General features: G+C 54.0%; 1 protein-coding gene across 1 annotated transcript; it reads right to left on the bottom strand.

The window, feature by feature from the left end:
- Nucleotides 1–414: 414 nt before the first annotated feature.
- ADORA2B (adenosine A2b receptor) lies at nt 415–17,035 on the bottom strand. The gene is made up of 2 exons (XM_061470211.1): nt 16,487–17,035; nt 415–2,385 (listed from the first exon to the last, which is right to left on the bottom strand). Exons 1-2 carry the CDS (start codon nt 16,849–16,851, stop codon nt 1,692–1,694), a joined length of 1,059 nt encoding a protein of 352 aa, XP_061326195.1. The 5' UTR covers nt 16,852–17,035; the 3' UTR covers nt 415–1,691.
- Between the last annotated feature and the right edge of the window lie 1,410 nt (nt 17,036–18,445).

Below are 18,445 nucleotides of genomic sequence, written 5' to 3'. Positions count from 1 at the left end.
TGATTCAAGTACAATTTATCAGGGACAAACTGATCCAGGCATCACAGTCTGCCCACTGGACTTGTTCTTCAGGAGCTGGCTGTGTTTAAACTTCCTTCCCTGCTCTGAAAGTCCTGCTCACTCTCTCTGTCTCCCTGCATGAGTTACCACTGAAAACCCCATTTCATACACACCCTTGCACTTCTCACTGGTTGCATGGTGAAGCTACTGGAGACAGACAGGTCCACTTTACCACGCAGGGACCTTCAGGCAAGAGTCCTGTTTGTAAAACAAAGGCCATGCCAGAAACATTTACAGCAGTGCACGTGCCATCATGCGTCTGGAGAAGCAGAGCATTCAGAAATGAAGGTGCTGTTCTACCTTTGTCTAGTTTTACATGTCACAGTTACATATTAAATCAGGTGCAGTAATCACTGAGCTGTGGTTGCAGACAGTTAGGAACCTGCAGTACCAATTTACACTGTTGAGTGGGCTTTGTACTTAGGTCAGGCCAGGACTCCTGGCTGACTGCAGAGGCTGCAAGGTGAGCTTCAGCCCCAAGAGCTTGGTGAAAATCGAGTAACAAGGCAAGGCATTCTAGCTTCTCAAATGAATTAGCTCCCCTATAGTCTCTTGCTAACAGTGCAGGTCAGGATTAAAAAATAGAATGCAAAAACAAGAATCATCAGTAGACAACAAAGCACTCACAGCTTCTGGGGGTTACTGGGCTACAGAGGAGCCTCAACGGGACTAAGCTTCAGGAATCAGGCGAGCTAGAGCATCCAGCTATTGCAGCTAAACCCAGCACTTCTGGAAGCACTGCCAGGCTGTCAAGGTTTGACTTGGGAGCAAAAACCTCATTGTAAAGATAGTGTCACTAAAGCAGGGTTTGCAGTAACCTCAGTGAATGGAGCAGACTAGCCGAGCCTCAGGGCACATCTGCCTTTTGCATTTTGCTAGATGGAAACAGATTTGAAAGCAGACCTGAAGCACTGGGCTGCACAGTCCTGTAAGCCAAAGGGATTTAAAGGCAATAAAACCACTGAGCTAAAACTTCAGTCTACTCTTCCCTAAAATTCTTCTCTTTCAGTAAGTAGGGCTTCCACGCTGGGGCCAGAAAGAGCTGGCCAGTTCTGAGCTTCTTTTCCCAGCCACATGATCACGTCCCTCAGAGCCTGGAACGCAGATTCAGTTTCACACCAGCAACTCGGCTAAGTAAGACTTTTTCCCATTGGAGAATACTAGCTGCATCAAACAATTGATGGAATAATTCGGGTATTACCAAAGTGCTGTCAAGTACGGACTTAAAGAACAACTCAAAAACCAGACACAAAATTATTACTCCTAAAGGAATCAAAAGCTTAAAAAAAATAATAATAACAATTAAAATAGGACTTGACACGAGCAGCACAACTGGGGAAACGCCCCCAGCAAGTGGATCTTCCACAGTCAGTGTCTGACCTGGAATGGAGACACAACACGGTCGCCAGCACTCACGCAACCTGGGTTTACAGTCAGTCTCCCCGCTCAGGTTATCCCTCCAGGAGGCACTGTGTTAATTACAAAATAATAATAACAAAAAATACAGCTGCATAACTGCATAGTGGTCATCTCTGAGCGCTCCTCCGGGAGCGAGCTGCAACTGGTCACAGAGGCACAGGGGAGGATAGTGTCAGGGACACTGCAGGATCCCGGGAGCAGGACATGCAGGGTCATATGGTGACAGAGGCTACAGGGCAGTTAATGTTGGTGACGGTCAGGTGCTGGTTGTTGTCAGTGGTGCACTTGGGGAAGTCGTCAGTCTTACAGAGGATCTTGGAAATGATCTTGCGGAAGGTGTAGTGGAAGTCCCTGATCCGGTAGGCGTAGATGATGGGGTTGATGACAGAGTTGGCATGGGAGAGGATGATGGCCATGTACATCACCCACTCAGGCTTGGATTTGGAGAACTCCTCGTGGAAGAGTGTGATGCAGTTCAAGATATGCAGGGGCAGCCAACAGAAGGCAAAAAATCCCACAATGATGGCCAGAGACTTGGCTGCGTGGACCTCCTTCTGCAGCGTGGTCCTGGAGTTGCCCATCAGTTCAATCTGATGCAACTGTTTGCAGGCGACCATGAATATCTTAATGTAGATTCCCAGCATGATAACCAGGGGAAGCAGCACGCAGCCAAAGAAGTTGAAGTACACCATGTAGCTCATCGTTACCACATTCTCAAAGAGGCATGAGATGAAGCAGCCATGGTGCTGTGTCCTGGTGTCAACCCCTGTCTCGTTGGTGGTGTTGGGACAACCGCTCATGGCTTTATTCCAGCCCATAAGTGGAGTCAGTCCAATTCCAAAGGACAGGAGCCACAGCACAGCGATGAGGCCTCTTGCCCGCTTGCCAGTCACCAGACTATTATACCTACAGCATCCAGAACAAAACCAGGATAGAGCCATTATATAAATGAGTGCTCGTGACCTCCCTGCAGTGAAAGTCATCACCATTTTGGCTGAAGCCACAAAATCCCCACCCACACCCCTGTGGGAACCTCACCTCTGCCATCACCGGAGGGGTGAAAATCTCACCTGTGCTCTACACCAACACAGCAATCTGGGGAGGTGATTTACCTACTGTTCCGGAGAGGCACCAAGCACCGCCCCTGCCCACAGACATCCTTCAATGGGAGGTATGAACTGGAGTCTTAAAGAGGGCTTTATCATTGCATGAGCCGAACCCACCAACTGCAAGGAAGGCAAGAACAGGAGGAAGGCTCACTCTGTAACCACCAGCTTACCCTCTTGCTCTAAGCAGCCACTAATGGGCATGCTGGGGCACGCTGCTGGGCTACATGAACTTCTGGGCTGATCTGCTACAGCTGAGACAATGCTGGCTCTCAATTCTCCCCTGTAATAGGCAGCTAAAGACTTAACCAGCCTCACCACACACTTACAGCCTTTATACCAAAGCCAACTTGCTTCAACTGCTCATGTGCCTGCAGCAATGCTGGCTTTCACTGGAGATTGCAGCGGTCCTGAAATATGATGTCCCTTCCCATGCTAGCTCATACACTCAAGTGGGAAGTACACATGTGTGTGGAAAGCAGGGATTCTGCTAGTTTCCCAAACAGTGCAATTCCTGGCTTACAGATGCCAGACTGCAGCCCACACAAACTTGTTCTGGGTGGATAGCAATACCCTGAAAGACTTTTCTGAGCCAACATCTGAAAGCAACTGCTAATGATGGATTGCTTAGGAGAATTACAAGTGAGGGTTTGTGTCTCCGTTCAGTCTCGCATCCAGGCAATGGGGCTGGGAGCCAGGGACATGGGCTTCTTCCCCTGTTTGACATCCCTGCTTTGTGCATCCTCCAACAGCACTGAGGTGGGCAGCTTCACCCAGCTCTGGTGTCAGCCTTCACTGCTCAGGTATGTGATGTGCCTGTTCTATAGGACATGCACCACGGAGGGGCCCTGAAGCCACACACAGATCTGCAGCTCCTGAAGCCCTCAGTGGGGTTAAACCACACAGCTGCCTGTGGTTAACTAATGCCTGAGCGCTGCTCACCCGCCGTAACTGCTTGTAAAGAGCCAGATTTAAACCAATGCCTTCCCTGGGCACCTGCTGCTCTTACATGTGCTACACAGAAGCTCCGCTGTGGCCCAGGGGCAGGCTGATGCAGTGCCGAAGGGCACAAAGCCCTGTGCTGCCCCACTCCTTTCCCAACCCCAGGCACCGGGTGCCTTCACGGCCAGGAAAGCCAAGGTGCCCCTCCACGTCCCAGCTTCTCAGAGACACGAACAGCAAAAGCCAAGCCGGTTTGGGTGCACCCAGCGCAGATGCCAATGTCTCTCCTTAGAGACATGGAGAACCAGCGACTGCCAGCAAGACAACATGAGAAACCCATTACTGTCCTCCCCCAGCCCGTTAGCTGCCGGCTGACATGCATGTCCCCTCCTTCCCACCCCCTGCTCCCAGCGCGTGTTTACTCTGGCTCGGCTTCCCTGCTCCTCCTTTCCTAGGGACGTTTGTTCTGATTTTCTTCCGGCCCGCGATGCCGGGGAGGGCTCGGTTCCCACAGAACCGCAGCTGTGCCTCTGAATCACGCTGCGGCCGCCTCCGTGCGAGCCCTGTCCCGCTCCTCCTGCCAGCCACGGGGACGGGAGCGTGAATGGGGGGGGGGGCTGGGGGGAGCCCTCAGCTCCTCTGCGTGGCCACTGGGAGCAGGGCTTGCTCTGGGCATGGCCAGGAGGATGCGGGGACAGCAGCCAACGTGTGAGCACACTCCACGGCACAGGTGTCTGAAGGGCAGGTGCAGCCACTGAGAGGGTTCTCCTGGACTTTTCTCTCATTCCCACTAAGTCTCGCTGCTCCAGAAGGTGAGAAGTTATCAGACAGGGCACCAGTGAGGCCAAGCCCATTGCTTTCAAAACCCCGTGGTAAGTTTTAAACAGCCAGAGCTGGTCTGGGGTTGCGGGGCCTGAAAACATAAAGATTTGATTAGGAGCAAGTTCCCAGAAATCCAGTCTCTTGGCAAAGTCTGGATCTCGAGCTCCAGCATTGGCCAGGCTTAGTCAGTGCTGCAGGAGCACCGAGAGCTGCTGCTGCCCTACGGCTCCACACGTGGGAAGAGGAAAACGTGGCTCCTTGGCTTGTGCTGTTCGTGTTTAGTTGCTCCTCCCCTGCCACATCCCCAGAGCTGCTGTATTGACACTGGAGAACGCAAAAGGGACCATTGTTCAGAAACAGAAACTGAAGGGGTTGAGCAGTTTGCGTCCCTCAATCGGGCTGTGCGCAGGAACACAAGGGAAAGCCAGCACCGCTCCGCGCGTCCACCACTGCCTCTTGCTGAGAACACACGACCCCAGATAAGGCTCCTTCCGCCTGCTCTTCTGAACTCTTCTGCAAAGACAAGGCCCGTCCTGAAGGTTTACAGAAGCAGTTCAGAAGTCCCTTGGTTTTCCAGGGGCTGTGATGGTGATGTGTTCACTTTAGTGCTGCTCACTCCTCCCCAGCGCACAGCAGAGCTGCCACCAGCATCACGTTTAAACGCTGTGAGAAGGAGATGGCAAATGTGCTGTGCAAGAGCCAGAGCAACGGGGAGGGCTGACAGCCTGTCAGTGAAGAGATGGTCTTCGTTGGAGATGGTTATTCACAGTGAACACCTGCGCTCCTTGGATTAGCTTTGCTTTCACGGGGGTACATCACGCATGATCATGAGTAAGGGTGATGGTCGCTGCTGTGACTACAGAAAGGGCCTGTGCAAACACCCGGGTGCTGAGTCGCCAGCCAGAAGAGGCCAAGGTGAAAGTGGGAATAGCTTGATGTTCTAACGTAATCATTACCTTAGTACATTGATTTGGTGGGACGCTGCCGGTACTGCCCTTAAGTTAAGGGAAGGTAAGCACGTGCTTAGAGATAAAGTGCGTGTTGTCACCAAATCACAGTATGAAGAGTCATGCTGGGAGCAGCAAGGGTTGCAGAATCTACATGACGGAGCAGCTCCTGTCATGAACCACCACCAGTGAAAGCAGGCAGGGGCTCTGGGAGAGCTGGGCTGGGCCCCAGCCTTTTTCTCAGCATTATAAAACATGACCAGACAGTGAGGAACCAGGTTTTCACAGCTCTGACTGCTCCAGCAAACCCCTCCTTCATTCTCTTCTCAGCTTAATATTGTTAGGCAAAGAACCATTAAAGTAAATTCACTCACCTACTGTATAACAGCTACTGAACCTCCTCTGTGTTTCTGCCCAGAGGCATGAAACGTAGCTTCAATGTAAATAACAGCTGAATATTTAAAACTGATTTATTGAGGTGAAGTAACTCTGGCAATGCATCAGTTCCTCTTGCACTGCCAGGCAGCCTCTTTACTGGCATCATCATCATCATCAAGCAGGTAATTATCTCTGCCGTGGACATGCTGCAGAAGCCCCGATGCTACCCCTCAGTGTGCTGCCACCATGGAGTGATTCAGGATCTATTCCTCTGATATATAAACACATATGTTGGCCACCATTGTCACGGTCACACAGGCCGGGTTCCAAGTCAAACGCTTTAAATAAAGCTCAGCTGCTGTCACCCCATGGCTCTGACCCTCTGGTCAAGCACTGCTGGGATGTGCCTGCAGAGGCTTCACCCAGAGCACGACACAGCTCTGCTGTCACCAGGCCAGAGAGTGAGCAACGACCTGGCCACTGATGACCCCTGAGCTGGCCCATGGCCTGGAGATGGTGCCCTTCACCCAGCAGACATCCTTGTCACTCTGTTTCAGTGATGGCACAGCAAGGTCCAAAGCTTCTCTTGCAGAGCATCATGGCAACCACCAAAATGACCAAGCTGCCCATTGGCGCAGGGTGTGCGAAGTTTCTCTGCGCTCTCCAGGCACTGTGCTTCTGTAGGTAGGGGTCATGGTTGGGGATCTTTCCCAACAGCTCTCATGGCATTTCTCCTGCTGTTTCCTAGAGCTGGGCACCAGCCCAGACACCCAGGCAGGCAGCACTGAGCACAGCTGGAGCAGAGCAGGACGCGCTGCCAGCCCACAGCCAGCCCAGCCTCTCCCAAGCAGGGATTTGGCTCCTGAATGGCAGGAACTGAGTCATGTCCTGCACGTAGCTGGCATCTCCCCATCAGCCCCGTGGAGATCACCTAGGCAGAGGCACTGCTGCTGCTGAGCTCCTGTCAAACAAGGAGCATACAGTAGCACCAAGGTGTCATTCAGCATTTGGGGAGATTAGACTTGGGGTGGAAAAGAGCAACAGCCTGGAGGAACCAGTCTGGAAGGGGACCATGGTTCCCATGTGAACTATCTCAGAGAATCCTTTATTTATCTCAGAGAATCCCAGACTGCTTTGGGTTGAAGGGACCTTAAAGCTCATCCAGTTCCAACCCCTGCCATGGGCAGGGACACCTTCCACTAGAGCAGCTTGCTCCAAGCCCCTGTGTCCAACCTGGCCTTGAGAGCAGGAAAGGGGGAGAAGAATCCCACACGGTCCCCAAGCAGCCCTGAAAGCTGAGCAGATCAAAACATTGCGGTGCCGCAAACCCACTCTCCTGGTGCTGGGCAGAGTCTGAGGGTGGCCCTGACCATGATGATGGTCTGGGCCCTGACTGATAAGTTACTGAGTAAATAAACCTGAGGTTAGCAAAGAGCAAAGCCAATAGCAAGCAGTTTGTTTTACTGAGCATCTGAGACGTTGCTGAACCAAAGGGGCATCTGCAAGCTGAGGAACTGCGTCAGCACTTGCCCCCATGTGCTCATCAGCGCTGCAGTGCAGGGTCTACATTGGGCACCATCCAACCACACAGCCCTTGTCCTGCCTGGGGACAGGCAGGCAGGATGTGACCCCTTACATTTGTCCACCCTGTTCCCAAAGTCTTTCCCAACTTCCCCTGCTGCTGGGCTGCTGTTGGAGACACAAAAATGAGCTCCATCATCTCTGTCATGGCCTGAAGACCTGCAGCTGGAATCTGGCAAGTACACAGTGGGTCCTGACTCTTCAGAGCTCAGCAATAGGATGTCCACCTACCCAGGCACTAGCGCTGTCCCACATCCTCACTGGGAGCTGAGTGAAATCCCTGGGAATGGCTGAGATGCAGCTTCTAGCAACAAAGATATTTGGAGAAATCCAACCCCTCGGGCAGGCTCCATCCCACCAGCAGCCCCCAAAATGCTGCTTGTGAAAGCCTTACACTGGGTGTTTAAATGCTTCTCCTGTGCACGTAACAGTGCTGAAGCTGCAGTGTTAACTTTTCCAGCAGGAAAATCTTCTCTCCTGACAGAGCCTCCAGGCTCACAACAAGCATTTCAATGGGGGTATCTCTGCAGCCTGAACTGGGAAGACCCAGGAAAGTCCCAGTCCTTGTCCTGGGGACTGGTGCTTCCTGCTGTTCCCCTGCTTCCCTGCCGGTGCCCAGGCTGCCGGATGCAGGGAGGTGAGCAGATGGAGAGTCTGCAGAAGTTGGACCATGCAGGTGTTCCGATACAAACAAGCAGTGATAATTTATATGTTTCTATTTTAAGTGTGAAGGAAAATACACAGACACCTCTGTTCACAAGGGGTGAGAGCAGTTTGGCTGCCAAGCATTGTATCCTTGTCAGCTCCTGCAGCTGGACTTTGCGTCTTGCTCTTTTTGGGGGTGTTCTTTTCAGCTATAACAGCATGAAGCAAGCACCGCTGCTGCCGTTGTGTTTGCTCCAAGCGGAGCCATGGAATGGAGATCACACAGCAGCTGAAACATCCTGCAGGACATTGGAAATGAATCACAAATGGCACCTTAGAGAGGGAATCAAAAACAAGAAGGAAAGAAAAAGCTTTTTAACCAGGAAGGAGCTGGCGGCGAGAGTGAGAAATCTGATTAGCAGTTACAGGCTGAGCAGAGGAAGCAGGACATCTGCGCCCGTCCACGTCCAGTTGCAGACAAATCACTTCCTCCCACATCTGCCCCTATTGTGACAGGGGACAGCAGCAGCATCCCCCGCTCGCACTCCCAGCCTTCCGCTGGCCGGGTTACTGCACCCGTGCCAGGACCCAGGTGAGCACACAGGGTTCTTTGGCTCAGCACCATCCACTTCTGGCTGCCCGCCTGGTGCATTCATGGGAAACCAGGGATGGAGACAGCACTGAACATGCCGTAAGATGCTGGATTCCATCCTTAACCTGTCGGGAGAAGCTGACTGGGGGGAAGCAAGCCCTTACAGGGTGACAGCCAGTTCCTGGTACCCTGAGCATGTACCCACTGGGCAAGCGGCCCCTTGCTCCTGCAGCCCTGGGTAGTAACAGGCAAATGAGAAGACCCAGCCCTCGCAGTGCAGAGCCCGGCTGCAGGCTGCTGCTCAAGTCTTGTCTGTAAAGGGGAGCACGGTGTTTGGGTGCTGCTCTGAGATCTGAGCACAGGGAACCCAGCCTTGCCTTGGCTCCCACCTTCGCAGAGTGAGGAGGAACATCCACCCCCTCGCCTCTTTGTGGGGAGGCACTAAACCAGCAAGGTCACAGGCTGCAGTGTTTCACTTTCAGATTGGAGGTTCACAAAAAGCACTTTGTGATGGGACAAGGGGGAATGGGTTTAAGCTGAAAAAGGGTAGATTAAGATCAGACATTAGGAAGCTTTTCCCTGTGAGGGTGCTGAGGCGCTGGCACAGGGTGCCCAGAGAAGCTGTGGCTGCCCCATCCCTGGCAGTGTTCAAGGCCAGGTTGGACACAGGGGCTTGGAGCAAGCTGCTCTAGTGGAAGGTGTCCCTGCCCGTGGCAGGGGTTGGAACTGGATGAGCTGTAAGGTTCCCTCCAACCCAAACCATTCCTTGATTCTACGATTTAAAAACTGGAAGCTTTCCCTTTCTCCAGGGCTTGCTTTGTTTACATTGGCATTTTCAGCCTTAGTCCAAAATAAAAGCTTGATGAGCTTGAACTAATACAAGCAGAAGACAAGCCCAGTGTGTGGTCAGAGGCTGTCAGGGGCTGGGGCTGCCCCAGGCCTGCCACACTGCCTGCGTGTGCTCTGGGAAGTGATTCCACCTGGGAGCAGAGTCACAGAGATGCGGGGCAGAGGAAGGCACAGGGAGCAGCAGCACGGAGCACAGGGTGAAGCCGTCCTGGCTCGGATGAGCCCTGAGGTGACCGTGGCCATTTGCAGCCCCCGGAGGAAGGATGGGGGGTGTCTGCCAGCGGGAAGCAAACCCATTCGCAGCCCCACATTTACTGCTCCCCAGTTACGAAGACTTCAAATTACCCTTCCAAGGACAAATAGACAAAACCCATCCGTGTTTCACGCTCAGCTGTGGTGATGCCTCTCAGGATGGGCTGGGTGTATGGAGGGGAGCATTCCCTACCCCTGAGCACCCTGAGCCCTGCAACCTGCAAGGTCAGGTTATCGAGGGCCCGCAGGTTTTAGTACAAGATATCCATACCCATGTGCTTATCCCTCCGGAGAACTCCTTCCCTGGGTTGGAGGCAGAGCAGCTGGGAGATGAAAGGGTCCCATTGAGGGCAGCTGCCTCACCCCAGTTTATCCCTGCACACTGCTCCATACAGGCTACGACCTCAGCCCTGCCACAGCCAGCGCAGGGCAAGGGAACGGCTGAACAGCATCAGGCTTGCAGGACCAGGAATGTGGAAAGGAGCAATATGAGAGAGCGCAGTTTTGGCCCAACGTGCCCTGCAAATGGCGTGCGTTCGGGTAACGTGGAGGATTAAGAAGCGAAACCACGGCTCAGGCTGGGAGGTTGGGACCTCTGCGCCCGCTGAACGCCAGCAGCTCCTGTGATGTGGCTCCGTGAACGCTCCTCTCATGCGCGCTCCCCTAGCAGCCCGCAGCCGGGCAGGCGTTTGCCTTCGGCGCCTGGTTTCTGTGCGCCCCAGCCAGCTCCGGGGGGGGCAGGAAAGGTGACTGAGAACTGAACCAGGGCACGGGGCGCAGTGCGGGCTCGGTGCCCACGCTGGGCAAGCCCCTGTGCCCGTGCCTGATGCCGGGGGACAGGCGGGGGTGCGCAGAGCCCGGGGCGCAGGAAGGGGATGAGCTCAGCCGCCACCCTCCAGCCACCCGAGAGCAGCGCGGAAGCGGCCGCCTCAAGCCGCCCGTGGCAGGCAGGGCTGCGGGACAGCAGCGCTTCGTGTGCCGCAGGGAAGCTCTGAGCCCTGGAGCGCAGCAGCCTGGCGCGCCCTGCCTGCGACCGCAGCGCTGAGAGGGGCCCGGAGCCCTCCCGAGCTCTCTCTCGCAGCTCCCTGCCTCCCTCCAAGGCTCTAAACCCCAGAGTTACCGGACTCACAGCGCCTGGGGCTGAGCATTTTTGTCATTCCAAACCTCCCAGCGCGGGCAGACCTCAGATGCGCAGCACCCGCGTGGCTGCGTTAAAGGCAGCCGGTAGAGGTGAGATAGGGAGTGCGATTCCCAGGGAGCTGCTTGGGTGTGAGCCTGTACATAGAGCAGTGCTGCAGCCACCCCGCTGCCAGGCTCGCAGTGCCCTGCTCACTAAGATAGCAGATACAGGTGAGGAGATGGCAGGTCTCCGCTGGGTCGCTCTTTCTGTAATGAAACGGGTGCTAAAGCCCTTCCCAAAGGCCCCAAACCACTCTCCACCAGCAAGCTGCTATTCACCTGCCTTCCCTGCAGAGCCCAGACCCACCGTCCCAAGGACTGGTGGATCTTGTGGTCAGCACCGAGCCCACACCATGCACCCCATGTGCCTCATCCCAGCATGCTCCAGCAGCTCCAGGAGCCCATCCTGTCCTCACATCCAGGTTCAGTTAGTGATACAGCATCCAGCCCCTTGTACCTCCTACTGGGAAGGGAGGATGTGGCCAACGGCCACCCCACAGCACTGTGATCCTGGGAACCTGGCACTGTGGTTTGGGTGGGAGGGAGGGTGTGAACACTGGGGTGATGGGTACTGATGCACAGTGCACCATGAAGGGGGTGCAGGCAGAGCCCCAGCCACAGTGGCACCAATCTCCCTGCACAGGGACTGCTCTGGCTCTTGTTCCCATCAGGCTCAGCAATCCCATTGGTGGTGCTCACACTGACACCTCCATGGCACCAAAGGCTGAGCATAAGGGCACGGACACACCCCACTGATGTCCTCACAGGCTATTTGTGGCTCATGCCCAGGCCTGCTGTCATCCATAGGATTAGGAGATAATCCGCTCTTTGGCACATACAAATTCCATGAGCTTGCTGGACTTCACAAAGCCGTGAGAGCAGATGGGGAGGGGAGAGCACTGACACATCTGTAGGGCACAGCTGGCGCCAATGATTCCTGGAATCTTGTGGATCAAATAAGTAATAGGAGGCCAACACCCCCATGCAGTGACTGCCTGGTATAGCCAAAGTCTGGGGCAGAGCACTCCTAAAAGGCTCTGTTTTGTGGTCTGGGACAAACAGCAAATCCACCCAGGCTCCTGTGCTGCTCAGGGTGTCAGGGTCAGGCACCGCACGCGTGAGCCACACATGAACAGCAGAGCATGGCCGGCTTCAGATGAAGAGCAATGCAAGGATTTCCCTTCAGAGAGGAAATGAAGCAAGGGCAGAAGGAGGAAGAGCAGCCGCAGTGCTGTGTGCTGCTGGTGCCACACAGAAAATGGCAAGTGAAGACTGAGGCTCTGAGGGGGATTTTCTCCTCAGTGGCTCCAGGCCTCCCGCATGCCATTAGTATCCCCCAGTTTGCTTTGCTGAGGAGCAAGATGGGATTTGAAAGGAGCCAGGAACCATTCTTAGCTGGGGAACACGGAGGGAACCACTTCCCCTGCAGCAGCAGGGCACAGCGAGGGCAGGCAGCAGTGAGCATCAGCCGTGGAGCATCTAGAAAGGCCACTGCTCAGCTAAAAGGTCAGAGGGGAGCAACAACGACCCAAGTGAAACATGTCCCCATGAGGACAGCAGAAAGGAGCTGGACTGGTACCTTCATCGTGTCAAAGACAAGAGGGGCAGCAGCTCACATGGGAGGCTGGCAGCACCAGAAGCAGAGCAACACCATTAGTAGATCGGGACCCGGGCATGGATGTTCCGACTGCAGGAGGACAGCAAGGGCTCAGTGCAGAAAGGGAGAGGCCATGGTCATGGATGCCCTGTTCCAGCTCATGGCAAAGCTGCCTGGGAACTGCAGTCCTGCAGTTCTGCTAGGGATAAAACTGAAGATGAAAGAAAACGAAATCCTAAATCCAGGGAGGAAGAACAAGCATCAAATCAGCTCAAATCACAGGGACCTGGGGCTAATTTTCCCTCTGGAGGTCTCTGCTGGGGTGTTTGCAGGTGGGCAGCAGCAGTAACACATTCCCTGTCCTGCAGGACATCACCAGCCAGACAAGGGCACGCACAGCATGATGTTGCACAGCATTTCATTCTTCTTTTGCGCTCTAAGTACAGACACTTTTCTCCCTCCCTAATTCCAGACGCATTTGTTCCAGGCATCTCTCCGTACCTACAGCTATTAGCCATGCCAAAGGATTTTGGTTAATGCAAATAAAAGGGAAAGACTTTATTCCACCTACAAATCTTCTTTGGCTCACAGCTGTGGGACTGTGGGTGAGATCCAGCCCTGAAGAAAGCCAGAGAGCGAAAGCCTCACGCCGCTCTTGTGCCAAACACTCTGCAGGATGGATTTACTGCTCCCGAAAGGTGCCCAACAGCCGGGGTTTGCCGCTGTGCTTGGAGAGAGCGCAATGGAGGAGCGAGGTTTTGGGGGGTCTGCTTGGCAGAGGAGAGCAGGGACGGTGCCATGTCCCTGGGGCAGGGCGAGGATAGGCACACGCAGGCAGCAGCACTGCCTGGTCAAGAGCACGGGGTCCAGGCGTATGTGAAAAGCAAGGCAGGGTTAGAGCGGGTCTGAGGAAGGGACCCAGGGGAGGGGAGGGCTCAGAGCTGCAGCTGCACCAAGTGGGCAGCGCGGGCTCCTCGGCACACAGTGAATTGTCAAAAGCAAACAAACAAAATCAGAGTTTCAAGGGACAGAAAGAATTCATGGCTCCAGGTCAAATCCAGGGAATATTTTTAGCCAGAAGAGGGAGGGTTCAAAGCCACCAGTTTTAAATGTTCTGAGATTCGGGTTTTTTCTGTTGTTCCGCAATTGTCTGGGTCAGAATTTGTGATTCCTTCCCAGCGAGGATGCCACCGCTTCAAAAAGCGGCCCGGTGACATCGGGAAGGTTAAGCAGCTCAAACAACAGCCTGCTGGGTTGCTCAGGATCCCTTTGTTTCACCGAAACCTCCAAGTATCTCCTGCAGTTTGACCGGAATCATTTCCCTCTTTCCCATGAGATGTCTTGGGTCAGCCACAGAACTGAAAAATCCATTATTAGCCTGGCTGTAACGCAAACTTCTCCTGTGCACCCCCTCCCAGCCTCTCAGTGTGCTTAAATAGCCCTGAAATTGTATTAAGTAATGCGGCACAGTCAGTTCCCAGTGTCCCTGCAGAGGTTTCCACAGGGAGCTGGTGGAGCGCTGGATGCAGCACAGACACTTGGCCACTCTGCCACTGCTGTTCTGGAATTACTCACTAGCACTGGGGCAAAATCAGTTCCTGAGGCATTTGATACTTCACAGCCTCTTACCAGCCCCTGCGCTGGTCTCCAGAACGAGCGTTTCAGTGAGAAACACTTTCCCCAAGGTTTCCATTCCTACAAAGTGATGGACACCGTTCCCTTCCCACAGCACAAAGCTCCTTCCAGAAACACCACGTGCATCTACCTAGGGCGGGTGGATGGACAAGTTCCTTCCTGCTTGCTGCTGGCAACACCGTGGAGCATCCCAGGAGTAACGATGCTGATGAGACAGCTCTAGCCCTAGTGCCATAGAGAAGTGTTTTGCCAGTGGAGTTCTATAACATCCCCTATCCTCTCTTGATCTTGGCTGTGCAAATAAAAGCGGCCTTTCAGTACCAGCCCCTAAACCTCTTGTTGCCAAAGCAATGCCCTGTCCATTGCCCTGCACTCTTAGCAGGAAGAAACCTCCCTCCTTACAAAGGAGTTTTACTTCTTTGACACCTCTGAAAGCAATAAAATGAGCCTCAATGCCAAGACCAAGTTTAATCCAAACTTCATTATTTAGACCAACCTAGGGTGGGACTCCTTGATCTCCATTTACAGCTGAAGGGAGTAAAAAGCACTCACAGGAATAAAGATGTTTGTGCAAATGGAGTAAAAGGTTTGGCCTAAGAGGGGGTGAAAAAGCAGCCCTGAAGCAAGGCAAAACTGCCCTGGGATGTCATCCCACACAGGTGTATGAGCTGTGCTCCTGGAGAGCTGAGCAAAGCTGCCAGGGACCAGCATCGAGGGGGGGAAAAATAAGAAGAAAAGAGAGTGGAAGAAATACTCAGCAAAACCACTTCCCTTCCACAGCCGTGTGAATGGTCCCATCAGAGCATTTCGGAGCTGCTGCTCTCCCCTCGAATCCCTCACGAGATCCAATTTCCTCAGTTAAGCGCTGCAAAAAAGCCCTTGTGGTTCAAAGGATGAGAATTACAGCCGTGCTTGAGCAGCCTGCTTGTGGTTAAACTGAAACCCCAAAACTCCAACCTGCTCCCATGGCTGCTGCCCCCATCCCGAGAAAGCCCAAGGAGAGGATGGAAGAGGCACCCCAGCGTTATCCAGAGCAGTGTATTCCAGTACAGGCGGGGGGCTGTGAAGGCAAGCAGCCGTGTCAGAGGAGCTGCAGGGTGTGAGCAGCTCTGACCCTGCTGCCTCTGCATCAACGGGTGCTGCCGATCTGCTCTTGCTTACCCTACATCCTGTGGAATTTCCGTGTGCGCTGCTGCAGTGACAGAGCCACGCAGCACACGCACGTTTCCACTACCAGACTTTATCATCTGCCCGATGCCTGATTCGTGTTTGCCCAACAGATGGGGGTTCTCCAGCACGAGGTGCCAGAACAGGGTGAAAGGGGTTTTCTTAAGTCATTTTAGGTCATCACTCATGCAAGGGAGATACCAGAGATGAGCAGAGTGGAGGAAAGCTGCAGCTCACACAGTTCAGCTGAGGTCCCTACACCAACCCTGGAGCAGTCCTGGACTCCCGCTCCATCGATGATGTGTCTTACTCTCAGGGAGGGACAACAGAGACATGAAGGAGACTGAGACCACTGGACTCGGGTCATTTGTAATGCAAAGCCGGGGGTTTGTTGCATTTAAGCTTAAGCCAGCTGCTGCAGCAACTCACTGGGGAAGTGCCTGTAAATTACATTCGATAGTTTGCCCCATGATGTTGCAACATCCCATAAATTACAAGGAAACCAGCTTATGTCTTTGATGCTGCACTTGGATGGAAGTCTAAACAGTAAAACAGTCCGATGTGCGAAACCTTTCTCTTTCCCTCTTTTCCTTTCAGGGTATGCACAGAGCTGACACCTTCTGACATTTATTGCTCTATAGACTTGTGATAAGCACTCAGAAGGAAAAGGTATGTATGCAAGCATGGAAATACGGTTTCAGCATCTATAGATGCAACAGATTGTGCTTTCAGTCCAATTCTAGCCCCCTAAAAAGTGGAAGACAGCCCGGTTAGACTCTAGTCCTGGCTGAAAATGTGAAGTGTGTACAAAGTCACATTAAAATCTATTTAAGATAACTTTCAGCTTTTCTGAATGTACTGTGACCTGAACTGAGGAAGAGACAAGAACTTTTACAGAACAGCCTACATCACCACTTCTCTAATAGGCTGGAAAATAGGAGGAATGGTGGGTGCTCCTATATTTAGTTACCTGGGAGATGCCCTGACACCACGGTAATGGGGGCTGTATAAATACCTGCATAGATTAGCTACATCTATTCCAAGCACACTCCTGAATCACCCCACCGACTCATGACCTTCCCAGAGCAGACATCCTGCAGAAACTGAGCTATCAGGTGCATTTTGAAATGAGAGGCAGGATACTGGAACCCCGATCTCAGTCCTGCAGCAAGTAAGTGCAAAATCCCTGTTCTTTTCATCATCACCATGACCCTCAAACCTCTAGAGACCAGCAGTCCCTGCACGCTAAAACAAGGAAGATCACAGTCTGGGCTCTCAGGGAATGTGGCTACCTGCATCCACTCCAGCCTCTTACCTCAGTGGGATCTTAATAGCCAGGTACCTGTCGATGGCCACCGCTAGCAAGCTGAAAATGGAGCTTTGGGTCAGCACCAGCACGAAGCAGGCGAAGAAGAGGCAGCTGTGAAAATCCACCTCGAATCCAATGCTGATGGTGATGGCGAAAGGGATGGCTAACAAACCCACGGCAATGTCAGCCACCGCCAGAGACACCAGGAAATAGTTGGTGGCATTCTTCAAGGTGCTGTTGATGGCCACGGCCCAGCAGACCAGGACATTGCCAGCGATGGAGAGCACAGCGATGATCAGTTCCAGCACGATGTAAGTGGTTTTCATAGTGTCCATGGCGAGAGCCCAGGGCGAGGAACTAGAACCGTTCATGAGAAAAAGGTGCTTTCCACCGGGCGCCCGCCCGCAGGTACCAACAGGCCACGGGGCAGCGCTGCCCGGAGACAAACACCCATGTCCGGGCTCACCGCCGCCTCCCGCCCGGCCCTGGGGGGCCCGAGGGGCGCAGCGAGCCCCGGCCCGCGGCCCCCCGCTGCCCGCAGCGCCCGGCCCCCGGCCGGCATCCGCGCTCCCGGGGGCTCCGCTCACCTCCCGCCCGCCGCCGGGCCCGGCCGCTGCGCCCGCCGCGGGGCCATCCGCCGGCACCTCGGGGCGGGACGGGACGGGACGGACGCCGCTGCTCCGCCCGGGGATGCTCCGCTGCCGCCCTCCCTCCCGCTCCCCGCAGAAAGCCGCTGCCGGCCGCGGCGGGGCTATTTCTGCACATGGGGCGAGCGGGGCGGGGAGAGCGCGGAGCTGAGCCGATTGGCCGGGAACCGGCGGGCCCCGGGACGGCACCTCCGCACCGCCCGGCCCCGGGACTTGCCTCGGCCCCTGCACGGCCCCCGGTGGTCCAGCCCCGGGGCGCTGGGCTCAGCCAAACGAGGACCAAAAGTTCCCCCGAGCCCCCCCCCCCCCCCCCCCCCTCCCCCGCTCCCGGCGCTGGGCTCAGCCGCCGTGGGTCCCCCACGGGGAAAAGTCCCCAGGAGCAAGGGGAGAGCAAAGAGATTTCACAAAAAGCCTCGTGCCCGCGGCCGGGCTGTCACCAACGTGACGGTCCCTGGGGTAAGGAGATGGCAAAATACCGCGGGTCAGCAAACGGCAAGCGCGGTTACTCGCAGGGCTACAGGCGAGGAGCTTGGGTTTAAGGAGCCTGGAAAAAATGAAGACCTAACGCAATCACCAGCGACAGGGGCTGTCTGCACTTAGAAGCAGCAAAGGATGTGAAGATAAATATAGTTTCGTAACCGCTTACCTTTCCAGCGCAGCTTTCATGCGTTGCGTTGTGTTCACCATCAAAACGCAACCAGATCGGAGACTGATCCTAATTCTGGTTTTATGGCATCCAGCAGTACTGACCCAGGACTGAAACTAGGAAAAACTCGGAACATTTAAAGCAAAATGAACCTTCCTGTAGCAAATAAAGTTGAAGAAATGGCTTCTTAAAATACAAAAGTAAGTTGGAAATTAAATCCTGCAGCAGGGAAAGCTTGCTGGGGATCCACAGTTAAAGCAGAGCAAAACCACATGGAAAAATGGATCAAAATGATTCCTATGACATGGTATAAATGAGACACTCTCGCTAACAATGCTTTGGATCAGAGTGATATGAAAGGGAACTCCTAATTTTTATGGAATGAAGCTATTTTTTATTTTGGGAGTTGAACATCTTTGGAGCAGGAAGCTGAAGGATGACCTGGATGCTGAAGGAAAGCCCTGGCTGTGGTGTTATTTAATTCCATGGGGATTTAGAGCAAGGTTCCCTTTGTTCCTTTTAGACAAAAGGATCTGCACTCAGGGAACATTCCTCCCCCTTGCCCTCCCACCTAACACCTTCACACTTCCATCCTCCAAGCACTTTGCCTGCACAAAGAGAGGTCGGAGTCTCACAACAGCGCTAACAGACGGGCACATAACCCCTGAGCTT

The sequence above is a fragment of the Pezoporus flaviventris genome, unplaced genomic scaffold, assembly GCF_033815535.1.
Source record: "Pezoporus flaviventris isolate CSIRO_AGI_PZ_B2104156 unplaced genomic scaffold, CSIRO_AGI_Pfla_v1 ptg000063l, whole genome shotgun sequence".
Classification (NCBI taxonomy): Eukaryota; Metazoa; Chordata; class Aves; order Psittaciformes; family Psittacidae; genus Pezoporus; species Pezoporus flaviventris.
Note: the sequence above shows the minus strand (reverse complement) of the source record. Positions and strands in the feature narration are given on the sequence as shown.

What these genes read in the sequence shown, in the direction of transcription:
- ADORA2B (XM_061470211.1), bottom strand. Translation starts at nt 16,851, where the DNA reads ATGAACGGTTCTAGTTCCTCGCCCTGGGCTCTCGCCATGGACACTATG. An exon ending in GCTATTAAGATCCCACTGAG is followed by an intron (nt 2,386 to 16,486) that starts GTAAGAGGCTGG and finishes TGGATGCTGTAG; the next exon opens with GTATAATAGTCTGGTGACTG.